Source organism: Microtus ochrogaster, chromosome 4 (assembly GCF_000317375.1).
Source record: "Microtus ochrogaster isolate Prairie Vole_2 chromosome 4, MicOch1.0, whole genome shotgun sequence".
Lineage (NCBI taxonomy): Eukaryota > Metazoa > Chordata > Mammalia > Rodentia > Cricetidae > Microtus > Microtus ochrogaster.
In genome coordinates, this window is record NC_022011.1 from 5,204,765 (window position 1) to 5,227,592 (window position 22,828).

General features: G+C 54.9%; 4 protein-coding genes across 8 annotated transcripts in view; 2 read left to right on the forward strand and 2 right to left on the reverse strand.

Annotated features, from left to right (window-relative positions):
- The window catches only part of Enkd1 (enkurin domain containing 1), a 4,853-nt gene extending 1,398 nt beyond the window's left edge, over window positions 1-3,455 (forward strand). For both annotated transcript variants that reach the window (XM_005345456.3, XM_026778489.1), the window contains exons 4-8: window positions 449-621; window positions 2,386-2,511; window positions 2,624-2,787; window positions 2,889-3,025; window positions 3,116-3,455. In XM_005345456.3, the coding sequence (XP_005345513.1) occupies window positions 449-621; window positions 2,386-2,511; window positions 2,624-2,787; window positions 2,889-3,025; window positions 3,116-3,276 (761 nt within the window). In that variant the 3' untranslated portion in view covers window positions 3,277-3,455. The remainder of the gene's footprint in view (window positions 1-448; window positions 622-2,385; window positions 2,512-2,623; window positions 2,788-2,888; window positions 3,026-3,115) is intronic.
- A 170-nt stretch (window positions 3,456-3,625) lies between these two features.
- On the reverse strand, window positions 3,626-5,426 carry Pard6a (par-6 family cell polarity regulator alpha). Of its 4 annotated transcripts, none has more exons than XM_005345458.2 (3): window positions 5,297-5,426; window positions 4,706-4,928; window positions 3,626-4,491 (listed from the first exon to the last, which is right to left on the reverse strand). In XM_005345458.2, the coding sequence occupies exons 1-3, from the start codon at window positions 5,357-5,359 to the stop codon at window positions 3,755-3,757; spliced, it is 1,023 nt and encodes a 340-aa protein (XP_005345515.1). In that variant the 5' UTR covers window positions 5,360-5,426; the 3' UTR covers window positions 3,626-3,754. The 4 variants fall into 4 exon arrangements, with proteins under 4 accessions (XP_005345515.1, XP_005345514.1, XP_026634293.1 ...); XM_005345457.2 differs by having other exon boundaries at window positions 3,626-4,494; XM_026778492.1 differs by lacking the exon at window positions 5,297-5,426 and having other exon boundaries at window positions 4,672-4,792.
- A 249-nt stretch (window positions 5,427-5,675) lies between these two features.
- Acd (ACD, shelterin complex subunit and telomerase recruitment factor) lies at window positions 5,676-8,728 on the forward strand. Its single transcript, XM_005345460.3, has 11 exons — window positions 5,676-6,188; window positions 6,268-6,404; window positions 6,554-6,647; window positions 6,738-6,814; window positions 7,036-7,080; window positions 7,191-7,225; window positions 7,369-7,517; window positions 7,591-7,687; window positions 7,923-8,269; window positions 8,354-8,445; window positions 8,524-8,728. The coding sequence occupies exons 1-11, from the start codon at window positions 6,090-6,092 to the stop codon at window positions 8,600-8,602; spliced, it is 1,251 nt and encodes a 416-aa protein (XP_005345517.1). The 5' UTR covers window positions 5,676-6,089; the 3' UTR covers window positions 8,603-8,728.
- On the reverse strand, window positions 8,672-20,858 carry Carmil2 (capping protein regulator and myosin 1 linker 2). Its single transcript, XM_026778484.1, has 39 exons — window positions 20,811-20,858; window positions 20,465-20,556; window positions 20,322-20,372; window positions 19,687-19,749; window positions 19,452-19,576; window positions 19,257-19,348; window positions 19,015-19,085; window positions 18,832-18,905; window positions 18,614-18,689; window positions 18,443-18,531; window positions 18,259-18,353; window positions 18,099-18,185; window positions 17,903-18,015; window positions 17,741-17,818; window positions 17,551-17,627; window positions 17,348-17,452; window positions 17,086-17,155; window positions 16,896-16,977; window positions 16,692-16,788; window positions 16,547-16,604; window positions 16,240-16,412; window positions 15,915-16,077; window positions 15,734-15,832; window positions 13,998-14,126; window positions 13,801-13,914; window positions 13,495-13,655; window positions 13,336-13,423; window positions 13,058-13,201; window positions 12,867-12,933; window positions 12,206-12,441; window positions 11,308-11,408; window positions 10,863-11,226; window positions 10,656-10,778; window positions 10,037-10,073; window positions 9,858-9,929; window positions 9,525-9,746; window positions 9,303-9,383; window positions 8,919-8,996; window positions 8,672-8,835 (listed from the first exon to the last, which is right to left on the reverse strand). Exons 1-39 carry the CDS (start codon window positions 20,848-20,850, stop codon window positions 8,723-8,725), a joined length of 4,200 nt encoding a protein of 1,399 aa, XP_026634285.1. The 5' UTR covers window positions 20,851-20,858; the 3' UTR covers window positions 8,672-8,722.
- Window positions 20,859-22,828: the final 1,970 nt, after the last annotated feature.

Consider the following 22,828-nt stretch of genomic DNA (forward strand, 5'->3'; position numbering starts at 1 on the left):
CAGGCTGGTCTGGAACTCACAGAGATCCGCCTGCCTCTGCCTCCCGAGTGCTGGGATTAAAGGCGTGCGCCACCACCGCCTGGCTCTACTTCTTGTTTCTAAGGTGTTAAGAAAACAGACTTAAAAGTATGGGCCTCGCAGTTGGAGGCAATAAATAAGACAAGACAAGGTGATTAGTGGTAAGTTTCAGTATCAAAATGTAGAGGAAAACCAGGAGGAACACTGGGTAAGAAGAGAATAAGGTGACAGTAGTGCTGTGTGTGTGATGTTGGAGATGCCGATCAGCTCCTCAGAGAAGGTCCATCCGGGGCCTCTCGTATACTAGGCATCTCTTCACCAGATCATCCAGGAGAAATTCCTGCCAAGCGTGTGGCGTGAGCCTTCATGTGCTCCACTCTGAGTTGAACGGCCATTTGTAGGGCTGTCCCTAGCAACAGTTCTTCCCTAGGAAAGGATTCAAAAGACCATGAGAAGGAAAACCTGAGGCGGATCAGAGAGATTCAGAGACGCTTCCAAGATCAAGAACGCAGCCGGGAGCAGGGCCAGCCTAAGCCCCTGAAGGCACTGTGGCGCTCACCCAAGTATGACAACGTGGAGTCTCGAGTCAAGGCCAGGATGAAGGTATCTGTCCCTGGGAACCAGCCATATTGTCGGTCTTCATCAACAGACAATTATACCCTGATCTAACTTACAGAGTGTGTGTATGGGGTGGGGATCATAAAGGCTAAGACATCTGGGGTGGACCTTCTCTGGGGAGCTGATGGGCATCAGGGAAAGTAAGAATTAGGCTAGGGAAAGAGATGAAACCTCACAGAAATAAGTCCTGGGATTAGGGCAATGGGGAGAGTGGGTATCACTGTATTTATAGAAGGTTAGGGCTGAAAGCCAGCTGGATGCATATCTGAAAGAATTTACCTAAGCTGCTTGTCAACATTTATTTGTGATGTTGAAGCCCAAATCCAGGGACTCATGCACCCTAGGCATACACTGTACCACTCACTAAGTTATAACCCAGGCTGACCTCAAATTCTGTGTACATGAGCTGAAGCTAACCTTTGAACTCCTGACTCTCCTTTCTCCACCTCCCAAGTACTGGAATTAAAGGTGCTTCCTACCACACCACTTTCTTTTTCTTTTAATTAATTGTTTCAGATAAAAACGTGTATGGGTGTTTTGCCTGCAAGTCTATGTATCATAGAGGCCAAAAGAAGGCATCAGGTCTCCTGGAACTGGAGTTCCTGACTGCTGTGAGCTGCCATGTGATACTGGGAATGGAACCCAGGTCCCCTGGAAGGAAGAGCATCCAGTGCTCTTAAACGCTGGGCCATCTCTCTAGCATTCTCCCCACTACTTTCTTTTGAGACACAGTCTCACTGTGTAGCCCAGTCTAGCCTCATACTCATTACGTAGCCCAGGCTGGCCTTGAACTTTTAACAGTCCTCCTGCCTTAGCCTCCTAGGTGTTGGGATAATTTGTTTGGACCACCACTTCCAGCTCATTTCTTTCTGAAACCCAATCTAGCTGTTTAGCCTCAGGCTGTCCTTGAATTCTCTCCATAACCTAGACTGGCCTGAAACTGTCAATCCTACTGAGTCCTGGGACTATAGGCATGTACCACCATTCCTTGAAGCGTGTATTTCTGAGGTAAGAGCGGAGGGTTATGTTTAGGTTTTGGTGGTAGTTACCATGTCTCTATGCAGGGACCCTGAAAGAGACAGAGGACTGAGAGAAAAGACAAGGTCACATGAGAGTGTATTCAGGCTGAAGCATCTGTGGGACTGCCAGGGGGTAGGACTGTGTCCAGGAAGCAGATGGATACATAGCTCTCAATCTCATCAGTGAGACCAGAGTGTTATTGACAATTAAACTGAGGTCAGTGGCTTGAAGGACATATCCTTGGTTTCTAGGGCGTGGAGGCAACCCTCAGTAACTTTGGGGTGCTAGAGCCAGAAAGCTTGGTTAAGGAGTAAGGGAGCCGGGCGGTGGAGGCACACGCCTTTTATCCCAGCACTCAGGAGGCAGAGACAGGCAGATCTGTATGAATTCAAGGACACCCTGCTCTACAGAGTGAGTTCCAGGACAGCCAGGGCTACACAGAAACCCTGTCCTGAAAAGCCAAAATGAATGAATAAATGAATGAATGAATGAATGAATGAATGAATGAATAAAAATGGAGACAAGGAAGGTAGCTAAATGAAGATGGATGTGGACAGCGGGTAGTTTGTTTTCTCAAAGCTTTAAGAGAAAAGTGTATTTAAATGTTGAGAAGTATTCCTTCAAGGAGGAGACCCATCGAGAAGAGAGAGGAACTTGAAGGAGGGGATAGTTTATGGCTTAGGACCCTGTCTGCAGCCTCCCTGATTTCTCTGCTGTCCTACCTTCCAGGAGCCTGGCCCTGCCTCTGTGACAGAGCCTGCCCACTTCCTTCGGGCCCACTCCCGCTGTGGACCTGGGCTCCCACCATCCCGCGTCTCCAGTCCTCAGCCTGCCCTGCCAGGTGCCAAAGCTAAGGTGAGACAATCTGTGTGAACTAGAGAGGCCCTTAGCCAGCCGTCCTGGGGCTGGGGTACAGAGGTATGACAGAGTGCACAGGATCCCCACCATGCCTGCCATGTCCCTGCAGGGGCCAGGCCTGGGTGTTGATTTCATCAGTCACAACGCCCGAGCTGCCAAGAGAGCCCCGCGGCGCCATTCCCGCTCCCTGCAGGTCCTGGCACAGGTTCTGGAGCAGCAGCGGCAAGCCCAGGAACACTACAACGCCACACAGAAAGGCCATGTGCCCCATTAGTAGGTTCCATGGGCCGACAAGTATGGTTAGGGACCTTTGTGGGGGGTGGGAGCCAGTCTGCCTTGGTGTCCTCAACCCTGGGGGGCCTGTGCATTCACAGCCTGTTGGAACGCAGGGATCTGTGGCGGAGGGAAGAAGAAGCTCGTCAGCGTAGCCAGCCAGACCCTGCCGTGCCCCCAGGCCACACACTCATGCCTGAGAACCAGCGACTAGAGACCCTGAACAGTCTGCTCCAGAGTGAGTACTTGGGCAGGGGTGGCTGAAAGGGAGCCCGTGGGACACCGTGCACACCTACCCAGCACTCACTGTTCCCATGCCCCCCTGTAGGCCAGAGCCAGCTGCTGCGTGAGCTCGTCCTGCTACCTGCTGGGGCAGACTCTCTGAGAGCCCAAGGCCACCGTGCTGAACTGGACCGGAAGCTGGTGCAAATAGATGAGGCTATCAAGATCTTTTCCCGACCCAAAGTCTTTGTGAAGATGGATAGCTAAGCTCTACCTCTGTGGGTAGAGTGACAGGAAGATCCATGCAGAGGGTCACCCATGGCTATGAAGGGCAAGCCATGTCATAGTTCCAAAGACAGGAGCACCGGGGTGGGCAGTTTCTCTAAAGCACCTCCTAGTCCCCCAGCCTTCCAACTCCTTATCAAAATTAAACCTTTTGTACACAGCGGCTGTTTCCATAGCATCTTTCTTAACAATGTTAGTGGGCCTCCTGCTGCATGGTTCTAGGAAGGTCTCTGCTGCGCCCTTATCCCTCCTGCCTCATGTCCAGGGAAGAAGGCTGACTTACAGGCTCAGGGAAGGGGTTTGGGCTGGGACACAGAAGGACCATGTCTGCATTTGTAGACAACCTTTAATATTCCCTGGGCTGAGAGAGCTCTGTGAGCAAGCTAATCTTCCCTCCCCAGCTGGGAAGTCCATGCCACACTCCAGCAGCCTGAGCTGACAAGGGCTGCGTCTTTGCCTGTCAAAGGCTGAATCCACTAACATCACCTCGCATGCCGTTCCCCCAGTCAGAGTTGGCTTGCTCTTGGCTATCCAAGGAGGGCAGAGAGCTGCCAGCACCAGGAAGTAGGCCCCAGCGCAGGGGCCCCTGAGACAGCCCATTAGAACAGGGAGGGTGGCGATTCTCAATGACCAGGTCACTGTTGTCCTCATCACTCTCAGGGTCAGTAGGCCCAGGCCCTACAGAGGAAGGCCCTGGTAGACGCCCAGATGCCCCTCGTACAACATTATTACGCTGGTTGGCAGGCTTGACAGTGACAATGAGGTTATGGCTGTTGGCAACCATCATGTCCGTCACTTGGTCCAAGGTCTTCCCAGCCACCTCAATGCCATTGACCTCGAGGATCTCATCACTGACTGCCAGCAGCCCTGTACTCTCAGCCAGGCCCCCACGTACCAGGCGGGAGATGAAGATTCCTGGAACCCTCTCCAGGCCCTGGGGAGCCACACGAACACTCATGCCATCTCGAATGTAGAAGCCCAGGGGGCGGTCTGAGCCGTGTTTGTGGAGCCTCACACGACGATGGGTCTCGGGTAGTAGGTCCACATCTATGACTGAAGACACCTGGCGGAAATCCTGGGGTAGGCTGATTAGCAAGGGTGGTCGGGTGCGCAGAGGTGCAGCTGGTCGAAGCAGGAGCCCTTTCTTGCGCCTCTGCAGAGAGTTGGAGGCAAAAGCCAGGCCACTGGAGTCGCCTTCTGCTGCAAGAGAAGGGGGAACTGGGATTAGAGACTGCTCTCCCATTTTGGCCCCTGACAGGGACTTTGCCAACTGTTTCCTACCACTTGGAGGTCAGACCAAGGGCAGAGATTGCAGAAAGTGAAGCCTGGGAACCCTGGGTATGGATTAACCTTTGTAGACCTGCCCTGTCACCTTACCCCGAGGAAACTGCCCACTGTACCCCATCCTCACCCCGCTTCTGCACCAATAGGCGCAGCGGCGGGGGTCCGCTGGCAAGGGCCCGGTGCAAACTGTCATCGTTGGTGAGGGGCAGCAGGTCGCCGTGAGCATCGGTGTAGCCAAGCAGCACATCCAAGCCAGAGATCTGGTGTACCACACACAGCAACCGCGAGAACTCCTGGAAGCCTTTCACGGAAGCGCGGGGCAGCGCAAAACGTCGGAACTCGGCGTCAAACTGGAGGCGGGAGGGGAAGAGGAGAGGAGTGTCAGGACAGAGCCCAAGCCCCTTTCTCACCACAGGTCTGAAGCTATCAAGTGAGAGAAAGGGCTGCTACAACAGCTGCAGCCTTTAAGCTTAACCCTCAGTTCCAGTACGAGGGACACTGTCCAAGGTCCTTTTCTACATACCCAGGCCACAGAGAGACTCTGGAGATCCATAGTGGGAAGGAGGATGCGATGAGGGGAGGCAGACAGAAAAGCAGAACAGGACGCGGAGGATGGAGGACAGAAAGAGGTGATGGAGACCAAGGAGCTAGTGAGGGAGAGAAAGGGAATGGGAGCATCTAGCGCAGTGGCCAGAGCCGAGGCCGGAGGAGCCCTTACTTTGCTCTTCACCTCCACGATGCTATCGGGACTGCGCACCGGAGTCCTCTGCGGTCTGGCCATTGCGGGACCAGGCGGGCCGGGGACAGTGCCCCAAGGCTGCCCGTCGAGGCGCAGGTGCACAGCCCGGCCCGCTGGCCCGCGCCGCCCCGCCCCTGGCGGTAGCACTCGCCCCGCCCTCCCACCCTAACCATGACGTCAAGGGAGCCGCGACACAGAGAAAAGCGGAGTCTGTTTCCTAGGAAACGGAGACGGAGGTAGCGAGGGCTTCCTCTGCTCTTACGTCATTACGCTGTGGTTCGAGCGTCCCTAGGAGGACTCGACCAATCCGAGGGCAGAGTGAGGTAAATAGCTTGTTTGTACTGGCATTTCCACTGACCTTACAGGACCGCGCGTTTTGCAGAGGAGACTAAGTCAACATTTTGGGGAAAACCTCTTGGGGTCACACAGCACCGAAGTGGCTCGAGCCCCATTCTCGGCTGCAACCCATAACCTGGATCGCTTCTTTCCAGACCAGCTCTTGCTCTTTCCTTTCCGGTACGAGGTAGTACTGAGGAACAGGCCATAGGCTCAGAGAGCTGCCTTGGTAAAAACAAGCAGAGAGCAGCCTATCACAGGCATGTCAACCAAAGACATTACAGACCAGGAAGTACTTACGCAGGCGCAGGAGCGCGAGTAGGCGGGGCTCCAACAAGCTCCGCCTAGCGGTCACGTGCTTCCTCTGCCGCCGAAGCCGGAGCGGCGCTCGCGGGATTCACTGCTCCTGGGGCTTTTCTAGGGTGCCGCCGGGCTAATGTCCGGCTGGGAGTGTCTGGTCCTGCGTCCCTGGATTCGAGACCTGATCCTGGGCTCAGAAACACTGTCAAGTCCACGATTCGGGCAGCTACTCAAGGTGAGCAGGCCACTCAGATCCCAGAGTGAGCTGAGCGGGGGCTGATGAAGTGAGTTGACACTAGCCACTACTGTTTTAGGTGCTCCAGGACTCGGAGACTCCGGGCCCATCTTCTGCCCCTGACATACCTGACTCCGGGGCCGTGTTGCTCGTGTCAGACGGAACCCACAGTGTCCGATGCCTGGTGACGCGCAATGCCATCGACTCCTCCGGCTGGTAAGACACAGGTGCTACTTGTCTATGGAAGGTGGGAGTGCAAGGTTGAACCCGAGACGGGCGGGTGCTGGAGAGGTGGGAAGCTCATATCCCAGGCGTGTGGGATTGATGCCTGGGTGCCTGGGCAGTGAGGGCTGTGCTTGTCGCAGGGTGGAGAAGGAGTTCGGATTCTGTGGGACAGAGGGCCGGATCCTGCTGTTGCTGGCCTGCGGAGTCCGCATTGAGGTTCCTCAGGACCATACGGTGAGGGTGGTAATGCTCACTTGGGCGGGTTGGTTACTGTGCCTGGCTTCTTGTGACATCTCCTGAGACACTACATCCCAACTCCTCCAGCCTGCCGAGTTCTACCTCCAGGTGGACCGTTTTAAGCTGCTGCCCGCGGAGCAGCCCCGGCTACAGGTGACTAGTTGGTAAGTGAGCCCTCAAAAGAAGGGCATGTATCTCAGTGGCAGAGCACAGGCTTAGCATACCTGAGGGATTCAATCCAAGTCTCCCCATATTCCTCCCCCCAAAACAAAGCGGTATGTGAAGTTTCCACGCTCTGCCTCTTCACTCTCCCTGGGATAGGTCTTTGGGTGAAGAGACTTGGCTGTAAGTCATGCTGACTACCTACCACCCTCTTTTCTCCCAGCAACCAGGATTCGGAGGTGCAGAGAAAGCTCAGTGAATGTCTTGAGTGAGTCTGGGATTGGGCTGCCAGGCTGGGTGTGGTATGGTCCAGGGTGGCAGAGCCGGGTAGACTGGCATCAGGGTTGTTCCTGAGAAGTGTTCCCGTTGTCTCTCTAGCGACCACCTTTCAGAGTCTGCGTCTTCCAGTGCAGGTACCGGTAGGGTTTCCCGGTAACCCTCCCTCTCCCCCAGAAGCAGAGGTCTTTCTGCTGCCATATTGTTCTCCTCAGTAAGTAATACCTTACCCATCCTTCTTGTTTCAACTCCAACCCTTTGGTCAAATCTCTGGCCCCAGGCCTAAACTTGTCTCAGCTTCTGGATGAGGTAAAGGAAGACCAGGATCACCGGGGGGCACTCGTGCGTCTAGCTGAGAGCTGCCTGACACTAGCAGGCCCCTGCCCAACCACCCCCCTTACCCGCTGGACTGCCTGCTTCCAGCCCACGGTTAGTGTGGAGCTTTACTTGGGAGGTTTCGGGGTGAGGGCTAGACAGCTGCCATACTGAGGGTTCACCACAGGAAGAAGCCGTGTTCACCGTCTCTAGCTCATTGCTGCACATCTCTGAGAAGGACGAGCAGATTCTGAGTTCTCTTGGCTCAAGTCAGAAGGCACAGGGTAAGGATAACTGGGAAGGCCAAAGTTGGGGGTTCGTCTTTGGAGCCTAGGGCCTACCATAGCACTGATGATTCTCCCCAGAATTCCAGGGACCCATTTTATTTCTTCAGCCAGTTCCATAGGTTCAGGCCATAAGCACATAGTCAGTCAGATACTAGATGGTGTAGGATGCTGTGAAGTGTACTCAGCTGTCCTGAGCAGAAAGGTCTGTGCTCATACACGTCTCGTCCCCCAGCATCCCCTGCTTCGCTCAAGCACACGCCACTGGAGGAAAGCGGTACCAGTGTCAGCCTTCTGTCAGCCGTGGCTGCATCAGCCCCTGGGCAGGACGACAGCTCCCGGCCTCCACCCGCCGTTTGCTCATCCTCTCCAAGACCTCAGGCTCCCAGTTCCACACCCCACAGTTCTACACCCAGCCCCCCACTCCTGACCTGTAGCCCCAGTCTCTCACCCCCTAACCATGCCTCCAGTTCAGCCCAGACCCATAGCCCGGTGATCAGGGAGCTCCAGTGGCCTAGCAAGAAACGGCAGCTTTTCCCAAGAACCAGAGCGAAGGAAGCCCACGAACCCTGCTCTGTCTGGGTGAGCACCGCAGCTGGAGAGGGCTAAAAGTAGGCTGGGATTGCACTAGGAGTCCTTACTGGACTCTGTCTACATCCCTTTCAGGAACCCCCAAAGAGGCATCCTGATGCTTCTGCTTTTCAGTATAAATATGAGACCCCCTCTGCCTCCCTCCGTGCGCAAGTCCAGGCTGCCAGGTGAGTGCTTGGGACTGCCCCACTGTGCTGGTCACCAGTCTTAGATAACTCTGACCTAAGGCCATGGTTTCTTTCTAGACTCCCTCCTCAGCTTATAGCTTGGGCCTTGAACTTGGTGATGGAGTCGGAGTCAGAGCCCGAGTTAACACAGGTTTGAGGAGTCTCCTGGACGCAGCAGAGGATGCATACACACAGGTCTACGGACAAACAGTATTCCATACCCTGTTTCATTCAAGTTTTTTAATAAAATAATTTCATGCGGCAGGAAAGGACAGGATTAGGGATTGGGGCCGCCGCCTCTTTGGTCTGTGGCTGGGGAGGGAGGGCTCCGCTCAGGGCTGGAAGGTTCTGTTGGGTATGGAGAAAGAGGCTTAGTTCCGAGGCCAGAGCCTGTGAGGGGAGATGGAGAGAGAAAGTTTTAGGTTTGTGTTGAACAATATTCCATCTTCCCAGTGGCTCTTGCCCACTCTTACCTAAGCTTGGGGATGGGGGTGCCTCGAGCTTTGGCCTGCGCTTGAGGACAGGGGAGCGCTGCAGCCGAAGGGGCCGTTCTAAAAAGGATACAGAGAAACTCACTGGCTGTCCCCAATGCTACTCCATCTTCAGTGCACGCACAAACATGCATAGCTGCTCCCATAGATTCTCCAGCCAGTGTCCTCCCACCCTCAAAGAGGCCAGTGTCCAGGAGATAGGAAGGGTTTGCGCTCTTGGACTACACTGAGCCTCTGGGCTTCCTTATTGCTCCAGCACTCCCGGTACCAGTGGTCCTGTCCAAGGACCAGAACCAAGACAGAAGTTCAGGAGCCCCCCCTCCCCCATCTCCTGCACTCAAGCACAGACAGAGGTGTCCCCCTCACCCGCAGGGGTCTGGAGCTGGTCCTCATGCACAGACACTGCTCGCCGCCCTGCTGAGAGAGGCCTCGGCCTCAGCTGGCCATCTAGAGGAGGCCAAGATATCAGGGTATGATCCTGAAGGCTGCCCACACCCAGTGCTGGCCTCCCACTTTTAGGGCTCCCACATGAGTCAGGTTCCCAGCAGACACTCCACCAGTCCCAGTCTGGGGGGGGCGCCCACCTACCTTCATTCCGAGGGCCCAAGCAGGGGTCCTCAGGGAGACTCAGGATGTCTGGGGAGGGGCTGGTTCTTCGGGGACTTGGACTGGGACATGGGGAGGGAGGCCCTGGACCATCCTGCTGGCCCCAACCACGGCCTCTGAGCTCCGCATTCAGCTGCTGCCCCAGTGTCTTCCAGGTGGCAGACTCAGGGCCCTGGCCTCCTGGCCCAGGTCTACACGAGGGATCTGGGTGAAGAAACATGCGTCAGCTAACCCCTGAGCCTGGTCCTGGAGATGGTTCTGATCCCTTGCCTCACAGCTAGGTGCCTCCCTCAACACACAGTGGCCCTTGCTCACCAGCCGACACAGAGTGGGTTCGGGACTTGATCGAGATGGGAGGGGTCTCTGTGGAACTGTCCATAATGTCACCTGCAAGGTAGGACTAAAGGCTTAGGTGCCAGACCTTAATATGAAGGGGGGAAAACAGCCTGTCTCCTCCCCCTAAATATATTTCTTTATTCCAGGGCCCTACTTACCATCTGAGCCTGCCTTCTTGATCTCACCATCTTTGCTCTGTAGGAAACAAACCAGTGGCTTTGTTGCCCTGACTCTGGCCTTATCTCTGTTCATTTACATTCTTAAAACCTAGCTACAGAATGCATACCATTGGATGGCCAGAACGTGGCAAACCTAGTCCCTTACCTTACAGTCTGGGATGACAGAGGTGACACACAAAAATATGCACGTTAGTCATAACAAGGAGATACTGTAATTTCTTTGGTTTTGTTGTGTTTTTTTTTTTTTTTTTTTTGGTTCCCTGACCGGGAATGGTTTTGTTGTTTTTGAGATAGTCTCACTGTATAGCTCAAGCTAGTCTTCCTTGAGTCTTCCTGCCCCAGCTTCCTGAATGCTGAGATTACCACTACACCCAGCAAATAATGTGACCTCTCAGTTCTGACTACACCCTACACCCTAGGAAGTACATATCTGGGCCAGATCAGAAGCAAGAAGGATCAATGACTATTTTTAGGGGGAGAGAGTGAAAGTGACAATCGGATCGCATTTGTGCCATGTGTCTTCCCCCTTGGTCACATATGTCATCCACAGATTGCCACACGCCACCTACCTCCTCAGTTCACACACACCCCAACTCACTTGCTTCCTCTTGCTTTCGGCACCCCCACTGCCCCGGCTCACACCGATTCTCTGCAGCATCACTTGTACCCGCTGCTCAAAAGACGGAGCCAGTTCCGTTTCTCCCCGTTCCAGAGGACGCCTCTGAGGACAGAGATGTCTAAGTGGAGAGAGAGTCCACTGCTTCCTATTCCTGAAGAGCCCTCAGCTCCTGACTTCAGTCTTTACCTTGTCAGGTCTGGCACCCACTGTTGCTTCCTCCTCCTCCTCAGCGGGTAGCAGTATCATAGAGTAGGCCTTGCTTTCTCGCGTGTACCGAGGCCGAGTTCTGCGAGCAGAGTCAGGGCTGCTGGTGCCCCCCTCTGCCCCTCCAGACTCCTCACCACGGCCTGGACGGACTGGTGGTCGAAGCAGGTCTCCAAGTGTGGTTTTTCTGGCACGAGCTGCTGCTCCAGGGCTGGTCTCTAGATCAGATCTTGGACCCCTTGTTGAACGAGGTTTCTTAAAGGCAAAGAGGGTACCCAGCTTCTTTCGAAGTGTACGGGGGACAGGAGTGGCACCCTCAGGGGCTGGATCCTCCTCTGGGGCCCAGCTGTAGGAACAACCATCAGTGAGTGAGGAAACTCAAGGGTGTCCCACCCTCTTCCGCCCCCAGCAACTGACCCTCACTCACAGGCGATCCTGCTGGATCAGCCTTTTGGAGAAGAATTCCTCCACACCCTCGTCCACACGAGCAGTGAGCCCATTCCCTTCTTGAAGCAGGGCTGGGGACACCTGGGAGACATCGGGAGGTTAGGAGTCAGGACTGAGAACTGGCTCTCTCCCCTCCCCCACTTCTTCCCAGTGACCTGGCCTGAGTATATCCCAAAGCTAGGGTGCTGTCTGTACCGTGCTGGGGTTCTTTCCTCCCTGCTGCCACAGTACACTCGCCCAGTCCACACCCGTTCTTGTTACATAGAGGATGCTATACCCTGAACCACCTGGCTTTCACTAAGCAAACACCTACATTCCAATATGCCACCCTTTCTACTCCTAACAATCCACCCCCCCCCTCCCGCAGTACCCTAACCCTCCACCTCCACCCCACCCCACTCGGCCTAACATCCCGGCTCAGTGGCGCTGTTGCTGCGTCAGACCCTCAGGGGGCCTCAGGCCGACTCCTCCTCTCCTGCCAGTGCCCACTGCCGCTGCCAGTACCCAGCCCACACACACATATCCACCCGCTGGTGCACAGCTGATGCAGGAGTGTCCCGCGGACCTGGCTGCCCAGTATTTTTCAGTAACCCCAGGATAGGGAGGGCAAGGCGGACATACGCTCTCACACGTCCACGCATGCAGCAGATCACTCCAAGGCGGGAGCCTACCATCTAGGCGCTCCTCACAGGAAACCCTCACACCAGTGCTCCGTTAGGGGCACGGCCTGAGGTTGAGGATGGCCAGGGAGATGATAGGGCACAATCGGGTGGCCTTGGGCCTCCACAACCCATCTCCCTGTTTTCTATAGCAAGTGAGCAGCGAATGGACCACCCATGACCCTTAAGCCGGGCGAGGGGGGAAGGGAAGCACTTTACCTGGGGGCCCCCCGGCGGCGGGCGGTGGTGGTGCTGGCGACGTGGCCGCGGCCGGGCCCGGGTCGGATGGCGTAGGGGTTGCCCGGCGGGTGGCAGGTCCATGCGAGGCAGCGGGCCGACGGGTGGCCCTGGGGCGGCGGGGCTTGGAGAGCCGCGTGCGGACGGCCCAGCCTGCGGCTCCGCATCTTCCCCCGGAGCTGCCAGCTCGGGGTACCGCTCTGCTTCCTCAGCAGCACCTGAGGCGAAAGCACCAGAAGAGCACAGAGCGTCGAACCCGGGGAGGTGGCGGAGGCGCTAGGGCGGGCGGCGGGGGACCCGCCCAGGGCGCGGGGAGGGGCCCGGCTACGCCGCCCGCCCCTCCCCCACTCGCCGCTGTCCGTGGTGCTGAGCGCGGCCCCGAGTGCGCGCGGCTCCGAGCTACCGCCAAGCATGCGCGTCCTGGGGTTAGGGAAAGGGGCGGGGGAGGTTGGGAAGAAGGTATTCTAGTCTTATTCAGTTCAGGTCTCACAGGGTTCTAAGAAGAGCTGACTGACTTTCTGGAAAGGCTCAGGGAGGGGTTAGGGTAAACCTGGGACAGGGCTGAACAAGTGAGTGAGTGCCCAGATTTAACAGAGCTTCAGTCCACTTGGGTAAACTCTCTTCTCTCCAGGGCCTGACTTACCATGAAGGGAGGAGACCAGGTGAAAACAATAGCTGGGCTCAAGCCATTTCCATGAAGAACCACTGTCCTGGTGGGATGGGTATAACCTCAGTCTAGGGTTGGAGTGGGGCATCACCCAAAACTGCTACTCACCTTCCACATCCCAAAGCAAGAAGGAAAGATCTGAGTTCTAGGCATGGAATTCCTGAGACACTCACCTCTCTCTCCTCTTCCTTCTCCATGGGAAAGAAAAGATCTTCCAGTCCTTCAGGCTCAAGGGCGTTGAGTTCATCTCCACCCAGTGATGGGACAGTAGGGTCCACTGTGGCTGGCGCCTGTTGAGCTAGACTCTCCATCTGCAGTACCAAACCACCCAAGGAGAGGCAGGGCTAAGATAACCCTAAAGTAGTTATGATCCCACAAGTCCTTACAGGGCTCCCTGTCAGGGTTAAACAGGTTACTGTGAAATACAGGCAAAGCTTCCCCTCACCAGTCGATCGCGGGCTGCATGAAGACTTTCAAGAGCCTGAGCCACAATGCTCTCTGCTAGGGTCCCTGTGATTGACAGGCGCATGTCCCTGCGGGCAGAAGAGGGTGAGGATCAGTGTGCTAGCTCTGCCCAGCTTTGCCCATCCCAGAGCGTGCTTACCTCAGCCTAGTAAAGGCATCTTGCAGCAGATGTTCTGGAAGCAGTTCTGGAAGGCTCCTGGAGCCCACCAGAACTCCCTCTAGCTGCTCCTTCCAGCTAGGTCTCTGCAGTATCTGTGGGCAAAGGCTCCTTGTGGTATCCAGTGTGGTCTGAGTGAAGTCCTGGGCAAAGGTTATAATACAATATGGCTAGAGCCTAGGCCCCTTGGCTTAAATCACTGCTGACGGAGGGCATAGCACAGACAAGCCTATGAACGAGGGTCAAGCCTGCAGAGGAGGTGAGGCTAGGGCAGGAATGGCACCTTACCTGGATGTCCTGGCGACAGATCTCGCCCACCTGACCCAAGAGGCCCTCCAGCTTCTGCTGCAGCTGCCAGTGATGACTTGGAGAACTCCCAGCCTCATACAGAATGGGAAGGATCTGAGGGCCAAGGCACAAAGAGTTCCAAGATGACACTCGGTTAAGTGCAGAAAGGTCCTCACAGTGGGGGAGGGCGTGCTCACACTGAGAGAGAAGTTGGCGTTCTGGATGGCGTCCTCAGCCTGGTGCACAGCAACCTCACCCTGGGGCCCAGCCCCACAGCCCAGCAGCTCCACGTGTTCCTGAACTGACTGGCATAGCTCATTCACTTCCTGAGGGAAATTACAGGTTAGTCCCTCCCTTGTCTCTCATGAGTCTCCCCAATCTTGTCTGCCTCCCTTCCTGGGTTCTGACAGGGCAGGTGAAACCCCAAAGACAAACTACGAAGCAAGGTGCCTGGGAAACCCTATCTGCTCAAGGTAGGCTCGCAGGGTCTTTCCCTTCCAGTTGTTTTAGGGACCACAAACTTGCTACAGGCCTAGAACAAGAATAAAGAAGCTTTGGTCACTGTTTAAAAATCTTCTCAACTATTCTCATCAAGGATAGGTAGGGGTGTGTGTGTGTGTGTGTGTGAGAGAGAGAGAGAGAGAGACAGAGACAGAGAGACTGAGGAAGCAAAAAATGGCTGATCTGAGCCAGGCAGTGGTGGTGCACATCTTTTTTTTTTTTTTTGGTTTTTCGAGACAGGGTTTCTCTGTGGCTTTGGAGCCTGTCCTGGCACTAGCTCTGTAGACCAGGCTGGTCTCGAACTCACAGAGATTCGCCTGCCTCTGCCTCCCGAGTGCTGGGATTAAAGGCGTGCGCCACCATCGCCCGGCAGTGGTGCACATCTTTAATCTCAGCATTTTGGAGGCAGAGGTAGGCAGATCTCTGTGAATTTGAGGCCAGCCTGGTCTACAGAGCTAGTTCCAGGACAGGCTCCAAAGCTACAGAGAAACCCTGTCTCGAAATATTAAAAAAAAAAAAAAAAAAAAGAGGGACCTTAGAAGGACATATATAGTTATATATATGTTAGTTATATAGACACCAAAGAAATCAGAGCCTATGATAGAGAGTGGGGTCGTGGGTGATAATAAGACCATTTGAGAGCCTGTGAGATGGCCCAGGAGTAACCATGCTTGCCACTGAGCCTGATGGCATGAGTCCATCCCTGGTACCCACTCTGCAGAAGGAGAGAACTGGCTCTTGCCGGTTATCCTTTGACTTCCACAAGTACCTGCAAGCATGGGCATGTGGGTGTATGCATGCGCACACACAATAATATGCAATCAATAAATAAATGCAATAATTAAAAAAAAGCAGGGCTGGAGAGATGGCTCAGTGGTTAAGAGCACTGACTGCTCTTCCAGAGGACCTGGGTTCAATTCCCAGCACCCACATGGCAGCTCACAACTGTCTGAAGATCCAGTTGCAGGGGATCTGACACCTTCACACCAATGCACATAAAATAAAAAGTTAAATAAGCCATAAAAATATTTTTTAAAAAAATCACTTGATGGCATGTAGTGCATAAAGCCCACCCGTCAGGGCGTCTGGATCAAGGTAACCGCACTTCAGAGCTTAGATGAGAATTGCAGCTTGGGAATGCCGAAGTAGGAACAACTCAAAAAGACAGGTTAGGGGGAAATTCATGCACACAGAGATGAGAGGAGAGGGAAGAGCCGCCCTTGAATGGGAAGTCAGACACGACTACAAGGGAGAGAGCTTATTTACATGCTTAAAATAAGGCAGCCAAGCATCACACGGGGAGTTACTTCGGAATGGCGACTGAGGAGAGAAAATTGTCGGGGCCACGGAACCCAGGCCAGCTGACCCGAGAAAGTCACACTCTCAGACTCAGGGGCCCAGGCACTCAAGATTCGGGGAAGGAACACCCGACCTGCTCGGAGTGGTCTGGAATCAGACCCACAGGCTGAAGGCAGGGCTTGAGATCAGAAGCAGGGTCTGCCCGGCTGTTCCTCAAGAGACAGGCTTGGATCTGCAGTCAAGGGAGAGCGAGAAGAGTCAGGGGGTGGAGTAACGGGGAGTAATGGGGGAGAAGAACCGGAAGGGACCCCCACCTGATGGACTGCTCGAGCTGTTAGTTCTGGGCGGCTGCGCTGGGCCTGCGCTATGTCATTCAGTGGCAGAGGCATGGACTTCAGGCTGTGGTTCTCCTCCAGGGCTTGGGCCACATCCAGCAGGCCCAGAGCAGATGTGTTGTTTCGGTCCCAGATCACAGACCTGGGCCCCACCATGCTTCAGCTGGGTCAGGGTCCCACCCAAACCCCTGGCCTTATCTATTCATCTACCTCATCAGCCTGTACCCCTTAGCCCCCCACACCCCTTTAATATATCTCCCTTTCTTCTCTTGTTGGTCCCAGCCCTCATAATGACCATGCCTACCGTAGCCTGGTGTTGACTCGTAGCGCCTTGGCGAGCATCTTGGCGCCAGCATCCCCAACGGCATTGCCACTGATATCCAGTGCTGTCAGTTTTGGATTGGTGCTCAAGGCCCGAAGCAGGACGCTGGCACCCTGCTTCAGCCGGGACTCAGCCACTGACAGAGACTGCAAAGGCTGGGGTTAAAAGAAAAGCATTCATGGATGGTTAGAATCAGATTCAGCAAAGAGGCTTTGAAGAAAGAAGCAAAAGGGAGAAGCTTTACAAGAGGCTAATTGCTTGAGGAGCCCCCAGGGTTCTGTGCACTCACACAGTCGTCGTCCTGCATGAGCTGGACGATCCGGTGCAGGACATCGTCCAGAGTCTCCCTGTAGCCAGGGGACACTGTTAGGTTAGGGGACTGCCTGAGTGGTGGAGTCCTATCTGAGAGGCAAAGGCATGGGCTTGGGGCTCACTTGCACCGAACGTTGAAGTTTCTTCCAAGAGCCACGTGTTTCAGAGACCGGCTCCTCCCGATGGCAAGTACCAGCGTCACCATGTCGGAGCCAAAGCCTGGGAGTAAGTAGGGCGAGGCACAAGTCGATGCCGCCAGGGCAGGGTCCCCACCCTGGGAATGGGGTAAATAATGGGAGTGTGGATGGGTTCCCTGGTGGCCTCACCATTGTCTGACAGATCCAGGGAGCTCAAGGCACCTGCGTCACAGACTAAGTCTTGTATCACCTGGGCACCCGCAGAGCGCAGCTGGAGGTGGAGATAGGCCACACTCAGGATATTTATGCCTGAGTGGGGAAGCTCCCACTCCCAATGTGTGGTGGTGCTCCTGGCTCACAACCTGGACCAGGTGCCTACCTCACAAGCGCTGAGGTCCAGGTGCAGGTCATGGATCTGCGTATTGAGCGCAAGACCATCTAGAAGGGCCCTGTGGGAGATGTCAGTGTCGTACAGGTGACAAGATCCGGGAAAGTGGGGCTCAGGGTGCAAACAAAAAGCCTGAGCCAGACAGGTTGTGGTTACGGAAGATTGTGGGTGGGACAGAGGGGGATAGCGAAGATCTGCTCAAGGTCATGAGTGAAGGCATGGGGGCGTGGCCACAGGTGGCACGCACACAGACCTGAGCGCTTCAGGTGGCAGCTTGCACCCGGCCAGGCCCAGGTGCTGCAGCATCCTGGTACTGCTGAGGAAGCGCTGCAGCGCGGCGGGCGCTGCTCGGGACTTTCTGCGTTGGGGGTCGGGAAGAAAGGAGAAGTGGGATTCAGGCCCCTGGAGCTGATTTCCCGAACCCTCTGCCTCCCGGGTCTGCGTGGGGCCCCTTACGCGCGCGAGAAGATATTCCTAGACGCTTCAAGGTGGGTGAGACTGGAGCAGCAACCACCGGATAAGGCTGCAAAGAGCTGGGAGGGAAGACAGGGTAGGTGATAACCTTCCATTAGACCTGGTCTTCTCTACCATGCCCTGCTCTCCCGCTCCCGAGCCCCACCAAATACCCCCATGACCACACTCTCACCGTCCCCAGAGCGGTGTCAGTGCCTGCCAGATTCAGAAACACTAGAACATTAGGACGGCTCAGGAAAGTGTACAGGCCCTGTGGAGGACGTGAAAGAGGGAGACAGGGATCGCCTAAGGATTCCGGGTATCCCAATTTCTGACTTTAAAAACTGCCACTCACCCCACTGTCCTGGGAGGCTCCCAGTGCCCCAGGGTTCCCAGAAAGATCCAGGTGGGTCAGGGTAGAGTCAAATGCGGCATTGGCTGCTAGTGCCCTGCCTAGAGCCCTCATTCCTGGAGAGGGAGGAAGGAGCAGCTCAGAATCAGATAAACGCCGCTCAGCTGATCCCCTCCCAACCCGCATCAGTCCCACCCACCTCGAGGCGTCAGCCCTGTCTGGGCTAGGCTGAGTCTCCTCAGGGCTCCTGGACAGTGCTCTAGGTGTCTGCCAAGTGCAGCCATACCTGTGGAGAGAGCAGCTATGTAAGCCCCTCCTCTCCCAGCTGTGTGCCTTGGCTCTCCCTGGTTCTGCCATACCTCTGTCGTCCAGCAAGTTCCCAGACAGGCTGAGCTCCCGAAGTCCAGAATTCGAATGGCCTGCCAGCGCCTGGGCCAGTCGTCGAACAAAGTCTCTGGGGATGGAGACCCTGGTGTAAGACTGACTGTGGATCATGCCACAGACCTCTGGTTCCCAACCCCAAGCCCCGCTCAGATCTCTCACCCTCTTAGGCCACAGGTCTCCAGAACCAGCTCCTCCAAATGCCAAGACTGGCTCATCATGTGTAGAATCTGTTCTGAGACCTCCAGGCTCTGAGACCACAGGGTCATAGCTCATTAGGGCTGAACTTTGACCCTTACACCCTTGGCTTTCCCTGTCGTGTACCCTCCTCACCAGCTTCATGTCCACACAGGAGAGGCGCCGGAACCACAGGTTGTGAGATAAGGCTGCTACACTCAAGGCCAGGTCTCTGGTGTGAGGAAGAGGAGGTGCGGAGCTCAGGGCCTTCGAGATACTAGGCTCAGCTAGCATCTCCCCCTTCCCCCCAGAGGCTGAAGTCTAGGAATATGGGTCCTGGAGTCCTTTCCTCCCAATCCTGGCAGGCCTCATACCTGCTGCCAAGGTGGGCAAAGTCTCCAAGGCAGAAATGGCGGCAGCCTTGACGATGGTAGATAGTGTCCACATCCTGAAAGTGTGGAAAAGTACCCACAGCTGGCTTGAGACCAAAAAGGGTGGAGGGGTCCACCACACATGGGAGACCTCTCCGGAGCTCCCAGAAAGGGCCTGACTCTCACCCACTGAATCTCCTCTCGGAAAGGGAAGCCATTGTAGTCACACAGGGCTTCATAAGTCTCCAAGAAGCCACCTAAGGAGGTACCAGGGGTACGATGGAGGGAAAGAGAGACGAGTCAGAGATGGGAAGATCAGCCCCAGACTCGATGGGGGCAGTGACAAAGGTGGAGCCTCCAAAACCAAGGGTCTAGGGTTGCACAGTGGCAAACTGGAAGGTTTTATGGGGCTCTCATTTGGTCCTCACCACACGGGCTGCTGGGTGCTGTGGACTCTAAGGGCCGGCTTCTCTCCAACCGAGCCAGCAGGGATGAGGGTGTGGGCTTCCGGAATAGCTTCCTAGGGAGGGGATAAAAGAAGAGCAAGGGGCATCTTTCTAGCCTTTGAGGTTGGAAGGCAGTTCACTAAGGCCCTCCAGCCCCTTGGATTTTCCAGGCCTCACCCAAGGGTTGAGCGAGGGAAGACCTTTTTAATGGCGGCAACCACGTGCTGGGCCAGCTGTTCTAGGGCAGCCACACCAGGAAACTCCAGGACCAGTTCAGGCAGGGACTCTAGCTCAAAGGTGACCTGGGGGAGGTGAGACTGTCAGGCTTTCTGGAGCCGTGTGTTTGGAAACTGGCAGTCATTCAGAGCTTCCCGTGCAGGGGTAAATGATGGAACGGGTGTAGCTCTCTCACCTGAGGGGGCGTTTCCTGCAGCGTCATGGCCTGGACCTCCAGGTAGCTGAATGTGCAGTCCACCTGGAAAGCACATGCATTAAATGCAACTAACTGAGGCCAATCTCTGGACCCTAGGGTTTGTTTTGTTTTGTTTTGTTTTTTTTTTTTTTTTTTTTTTTTTTTCGAGGCAGGGTTTCTCTGTGGCTTTGGAGTGGAACTAGCTCTTGTAGACCAGGCTGGTCTCGAACTCACAGAGATCCGCCTGCCTCTGCCTCCCGAGTGCTGGGATTAAAGGCGTGCACCACCATCGCCCGGCTTTGTTTTGTTTTTAAATTTGAAAAATTTCCTATTTTGCCCGCATGTTTGTCTGTGTGCCGCTTGTGCGCCCATTGCCTGAAGACTCTAAAAGGGTGCAGTGGGCCTTCCGACTAGAGTCCCAAGCCAGCTGGTGGTGCCGGGATTTGAACCCACGTCTTCTCTCTCCGGTCCACGGTTTTGTGGAGTCTAGTCCAGTCCTAGACCTGCCCAGACTCCCCCCCTATCAGCCCAGTGCTGTTGGAAAGCAAAAGCCAGCACAGGCAAACAAGGCAACTCTGCAAAGCAGTTCCTCGCTGCCGCCAGGGACAGGAGTGGTGGTCAGGCCTGGGACTCACCCTCAGTGGGAGGCAGCTATGCAGCAGATAAGCCCTCCATCGAAGCAGTGCCTGGGGGAGACAAAATACCGATATTCTAGGGAAATCAAGTTTCTTTGTGCCGGGCCTGGCCACCGTCTGAACTCCAATCCTGGCCACCATACCAGGATATGACTCTGCTCAGCACCCTCCTGGGGAAGCCAGGTTTTCAACAGCAGCTCCACCTCCTTGGGCCACAGGAACCTGGTGATCTCACCTGTGGAAAGAATCTACTGGGTCACTTTGTCCTCCCATCAGGGCCACTCTGTGCCCAAGGGCTGTGCTAGGCTGGGTGCCCGGCTGTTCATCTATGGATCAACTAGGAAGCAGTGGAGTGGGTCTTTAGGCGCTGGCCCACCAGAACAGAACCTCTGGTCAAGTTCCCTGAGGCGGTGAGCAGAGGTCTGGTTTGGGGTCAGGCCACCTGTTCGCCGCCAGGTGGGCTCCCAGGAAGGGACAGGCAGGGCTTACCTCGCAGTTCACAGGATATGTCGTCTGGGGTCTGAGCCATAGGGCCAGGGCGGCCCAATGAGCTCTGGCGGGAAAAAGCAGCCAGCAGTAGCGTACACAGGAAGCCTGGGGCCCCGGGCAGCACTGCAGCCACCTGCTCCTCCTGCAGCGGAAGGTACGCGCCGCTTCCTGCCAAGCCGCCCCCGACCCGGCCCCTCCCAGCCCGGGCTTCGCTGGCTGGGTTCGCCTCGGTTAGAGGTTATGGGAGGGAGGTCGAATCCTGGCTGCTGCTGTCGCTCAGGGACTTTTCCGTTCGGGTATTCGTGGGTGTGGTGAATGGTGAAGGTCTTGCCTGTTTCTTGCGGACCCCTGTGCCCTACTTTCACCCCGCCCCGTAGTCCTTGATCCGAACACCAGGGGGCACCACCCTCCAGAGGATTCCATAGGCCCAACTTGGTCTGTCCCAAGGCAAAGGTTGGGGAGGAGCAGTAGGCACTCAAAACAAGCCAGAAAAAGGCTGTCTCTTCAGCAAGGTGCAACCAATTACCCAACCCCCAAAGTTCTGCCCTGCTCAGAAACGAATTCAAAAACCTGGCACCTGCCGGGCGATGGTGGCGCACGCCTTTAATCCCAGCACTCGGGAGGCAGAGACAGGCGGATCTCTGTGAGTTCGAGACCAGCCTGGTCTACAGAGCTAGTTCCAGGACAGGCTCCAAAGCCACAGAGAAACCCTGTCTCGAAAAACCAAAAAAAAAAAAAAAAAAAAAAAAAAAAAAAAAAAAAAAAAACAAAACACCTGGCACCTATGTGTAATCCTAGCACTGTGAAAACTCAAGCAGGAGGAAAACAGCCCGGGCTGCATTTCAGGATGCCTGGGCTTTATAAAGACAAAAAACGCCAGACGCTTTTGTGTTTCTCTGTAGCTTTGGAGCCTGTCCTGGCACTCGCTCTGTAGACCAGGCTGGCCTCGAACTCACAGAGATCTGATGGAGGAGGGTCATTTGTCTATCTGTTGCTTTCATTGGTTAATTAACAAAGAAAACTGCTTGGCCTGATAGGGCAGAATTTAGATAGGCGGAGTAGACCGAACAGAATGCTGGGAAGAAGGGACGTGGGGCAGAAGCTATAGCTCTCCTCTCCAAGATGGATGCAGGTTAAGATCCTTCCTGGTAAGCCAGCACCTTGTGGTGCTACACAGATGATTAGAAATGTGTTAATCAAGATTAGCCAGTAAGAGGCTAGAACTAATGGGCCAAGCAGTGTTTAAAAGAATACAGTTTCCATGTAATTATTTTGAGTTAAGCTAGCCAGTGGCCGGGTGCTGGGAGGTGGGAAGCGGCCTGAAGCTCCTTCTACAGAGATCCGCCTGCCTCTGCTTCCTGAGTGCTGGGATTAAAGGTGTGAGCCGCCACCACCACCACCCGGTTTGGTGCCTGCTTTTAATCATAGCACACTCTTGAGTTTGGTCAGAGCCTTATCTACAACCAAGCCTGTGTACAGACCCTTGTCTCAAAACAAAAACAAAAAACCCCACAAAAGTCGGGCAATGGTCCCGCATGCTTTTAATCACAGCACAGGTGGTGGGGGCTAGGTGGATCTCTGTGAGTTTGAGGCCAGCTAGGTCTACACAGTGAAACTGTCTAGAACAAAACAAACAAACAAGCCAAAACAACAAACAAAAGCCATATCTTTTTGTAGCAGTCTCTGTTCTTTAAATTTGTGCTTATTATTTATTATGTTACTTTTTTTTCCAAAGCAAGTTTTTTTTTCCTCTGAGTGTGCCACCATTCCCTGGCAGACTAGGGCTCTTAGGAGACAGATAGCTCTAGTTAATTATGGCCTGAACTGCAGGGAATGCTGGAGTGATGCATGAGCAAATACCAGGTACATGTATGTCTCCATGTCTGCCTTTAGATTTAGGGAGAATTTGCTTGAAAAGGAAGGTAGACACAGTCATGAGGTATGCTAGCCAAAAGCATACTGTCTTACCAAAGCCAAGGGACTAGGTTCCAGGGTTCACAGATTTAAAACCATGTCCA

Coding starts and splice junctions, on each gene's coding strand:
- Carmil2 (XM_026778484.1), bottom strand. CDS start 20,850: ATGGCTCAGACCCCAGACGACATATCCTGTGAACTGCGAG. Junction 20,557..20,810: donor CATATCCTGTGAACTGCGAG/GTAAGCCCTGCC, acceptor TTCTTTCCACAG/GTGAGATCACCAGGTTCCTG. Junction 9,930..10,036: donor CAAGAAGGCAGGCTCAGATG/GTAAGTAGGGCC, acceptor CCTACCTTGCAG/GTGACATTATGGACAGTTCC.
- Pard6a (XM_005345457.2), bottom strand. CDS start 5,359: ATGGCCAGACCGCAGAGGACTCCGGTGCGCAGTCCCGATAGCATCGTG. Junction 4,929..5,296: donor TCGTGGAGGTGAAGAGCAAA/GTAAGGGCTCCT, acceptor TCCCGCCTCCAG/TTTGACGCCGAGTTCCGACG. Junction 4,495..4,705: donor CCTATTGGTGCAGAAGCGGG/GTGAGGATGGGG, acceptor CTTCTCTTGCAG/CAGAAGGCGACTCCAGTGGC.
- Acd (XM_005345460.3), top strand. CDS start 6,090: ATGTCCGGCTGGGAGTGTCTGGTCCTGCGTCCCTGGATTCGAGACCTG. Junction 6,648..6,737: donor AGGTTCCTCAGGACCATACG/GTGAGGGTGGTA, acceptor CAACTCCTCCAG/CCTGCCGAGTTCTACCTCCA. Junction 6,815..7,035: donor CGGCTACAGGTGACTAGTTG/GTAAGTGAGCCC, acceptor CTTTTCTCCCAG/CAACCAGGATTCGGAGGTGC.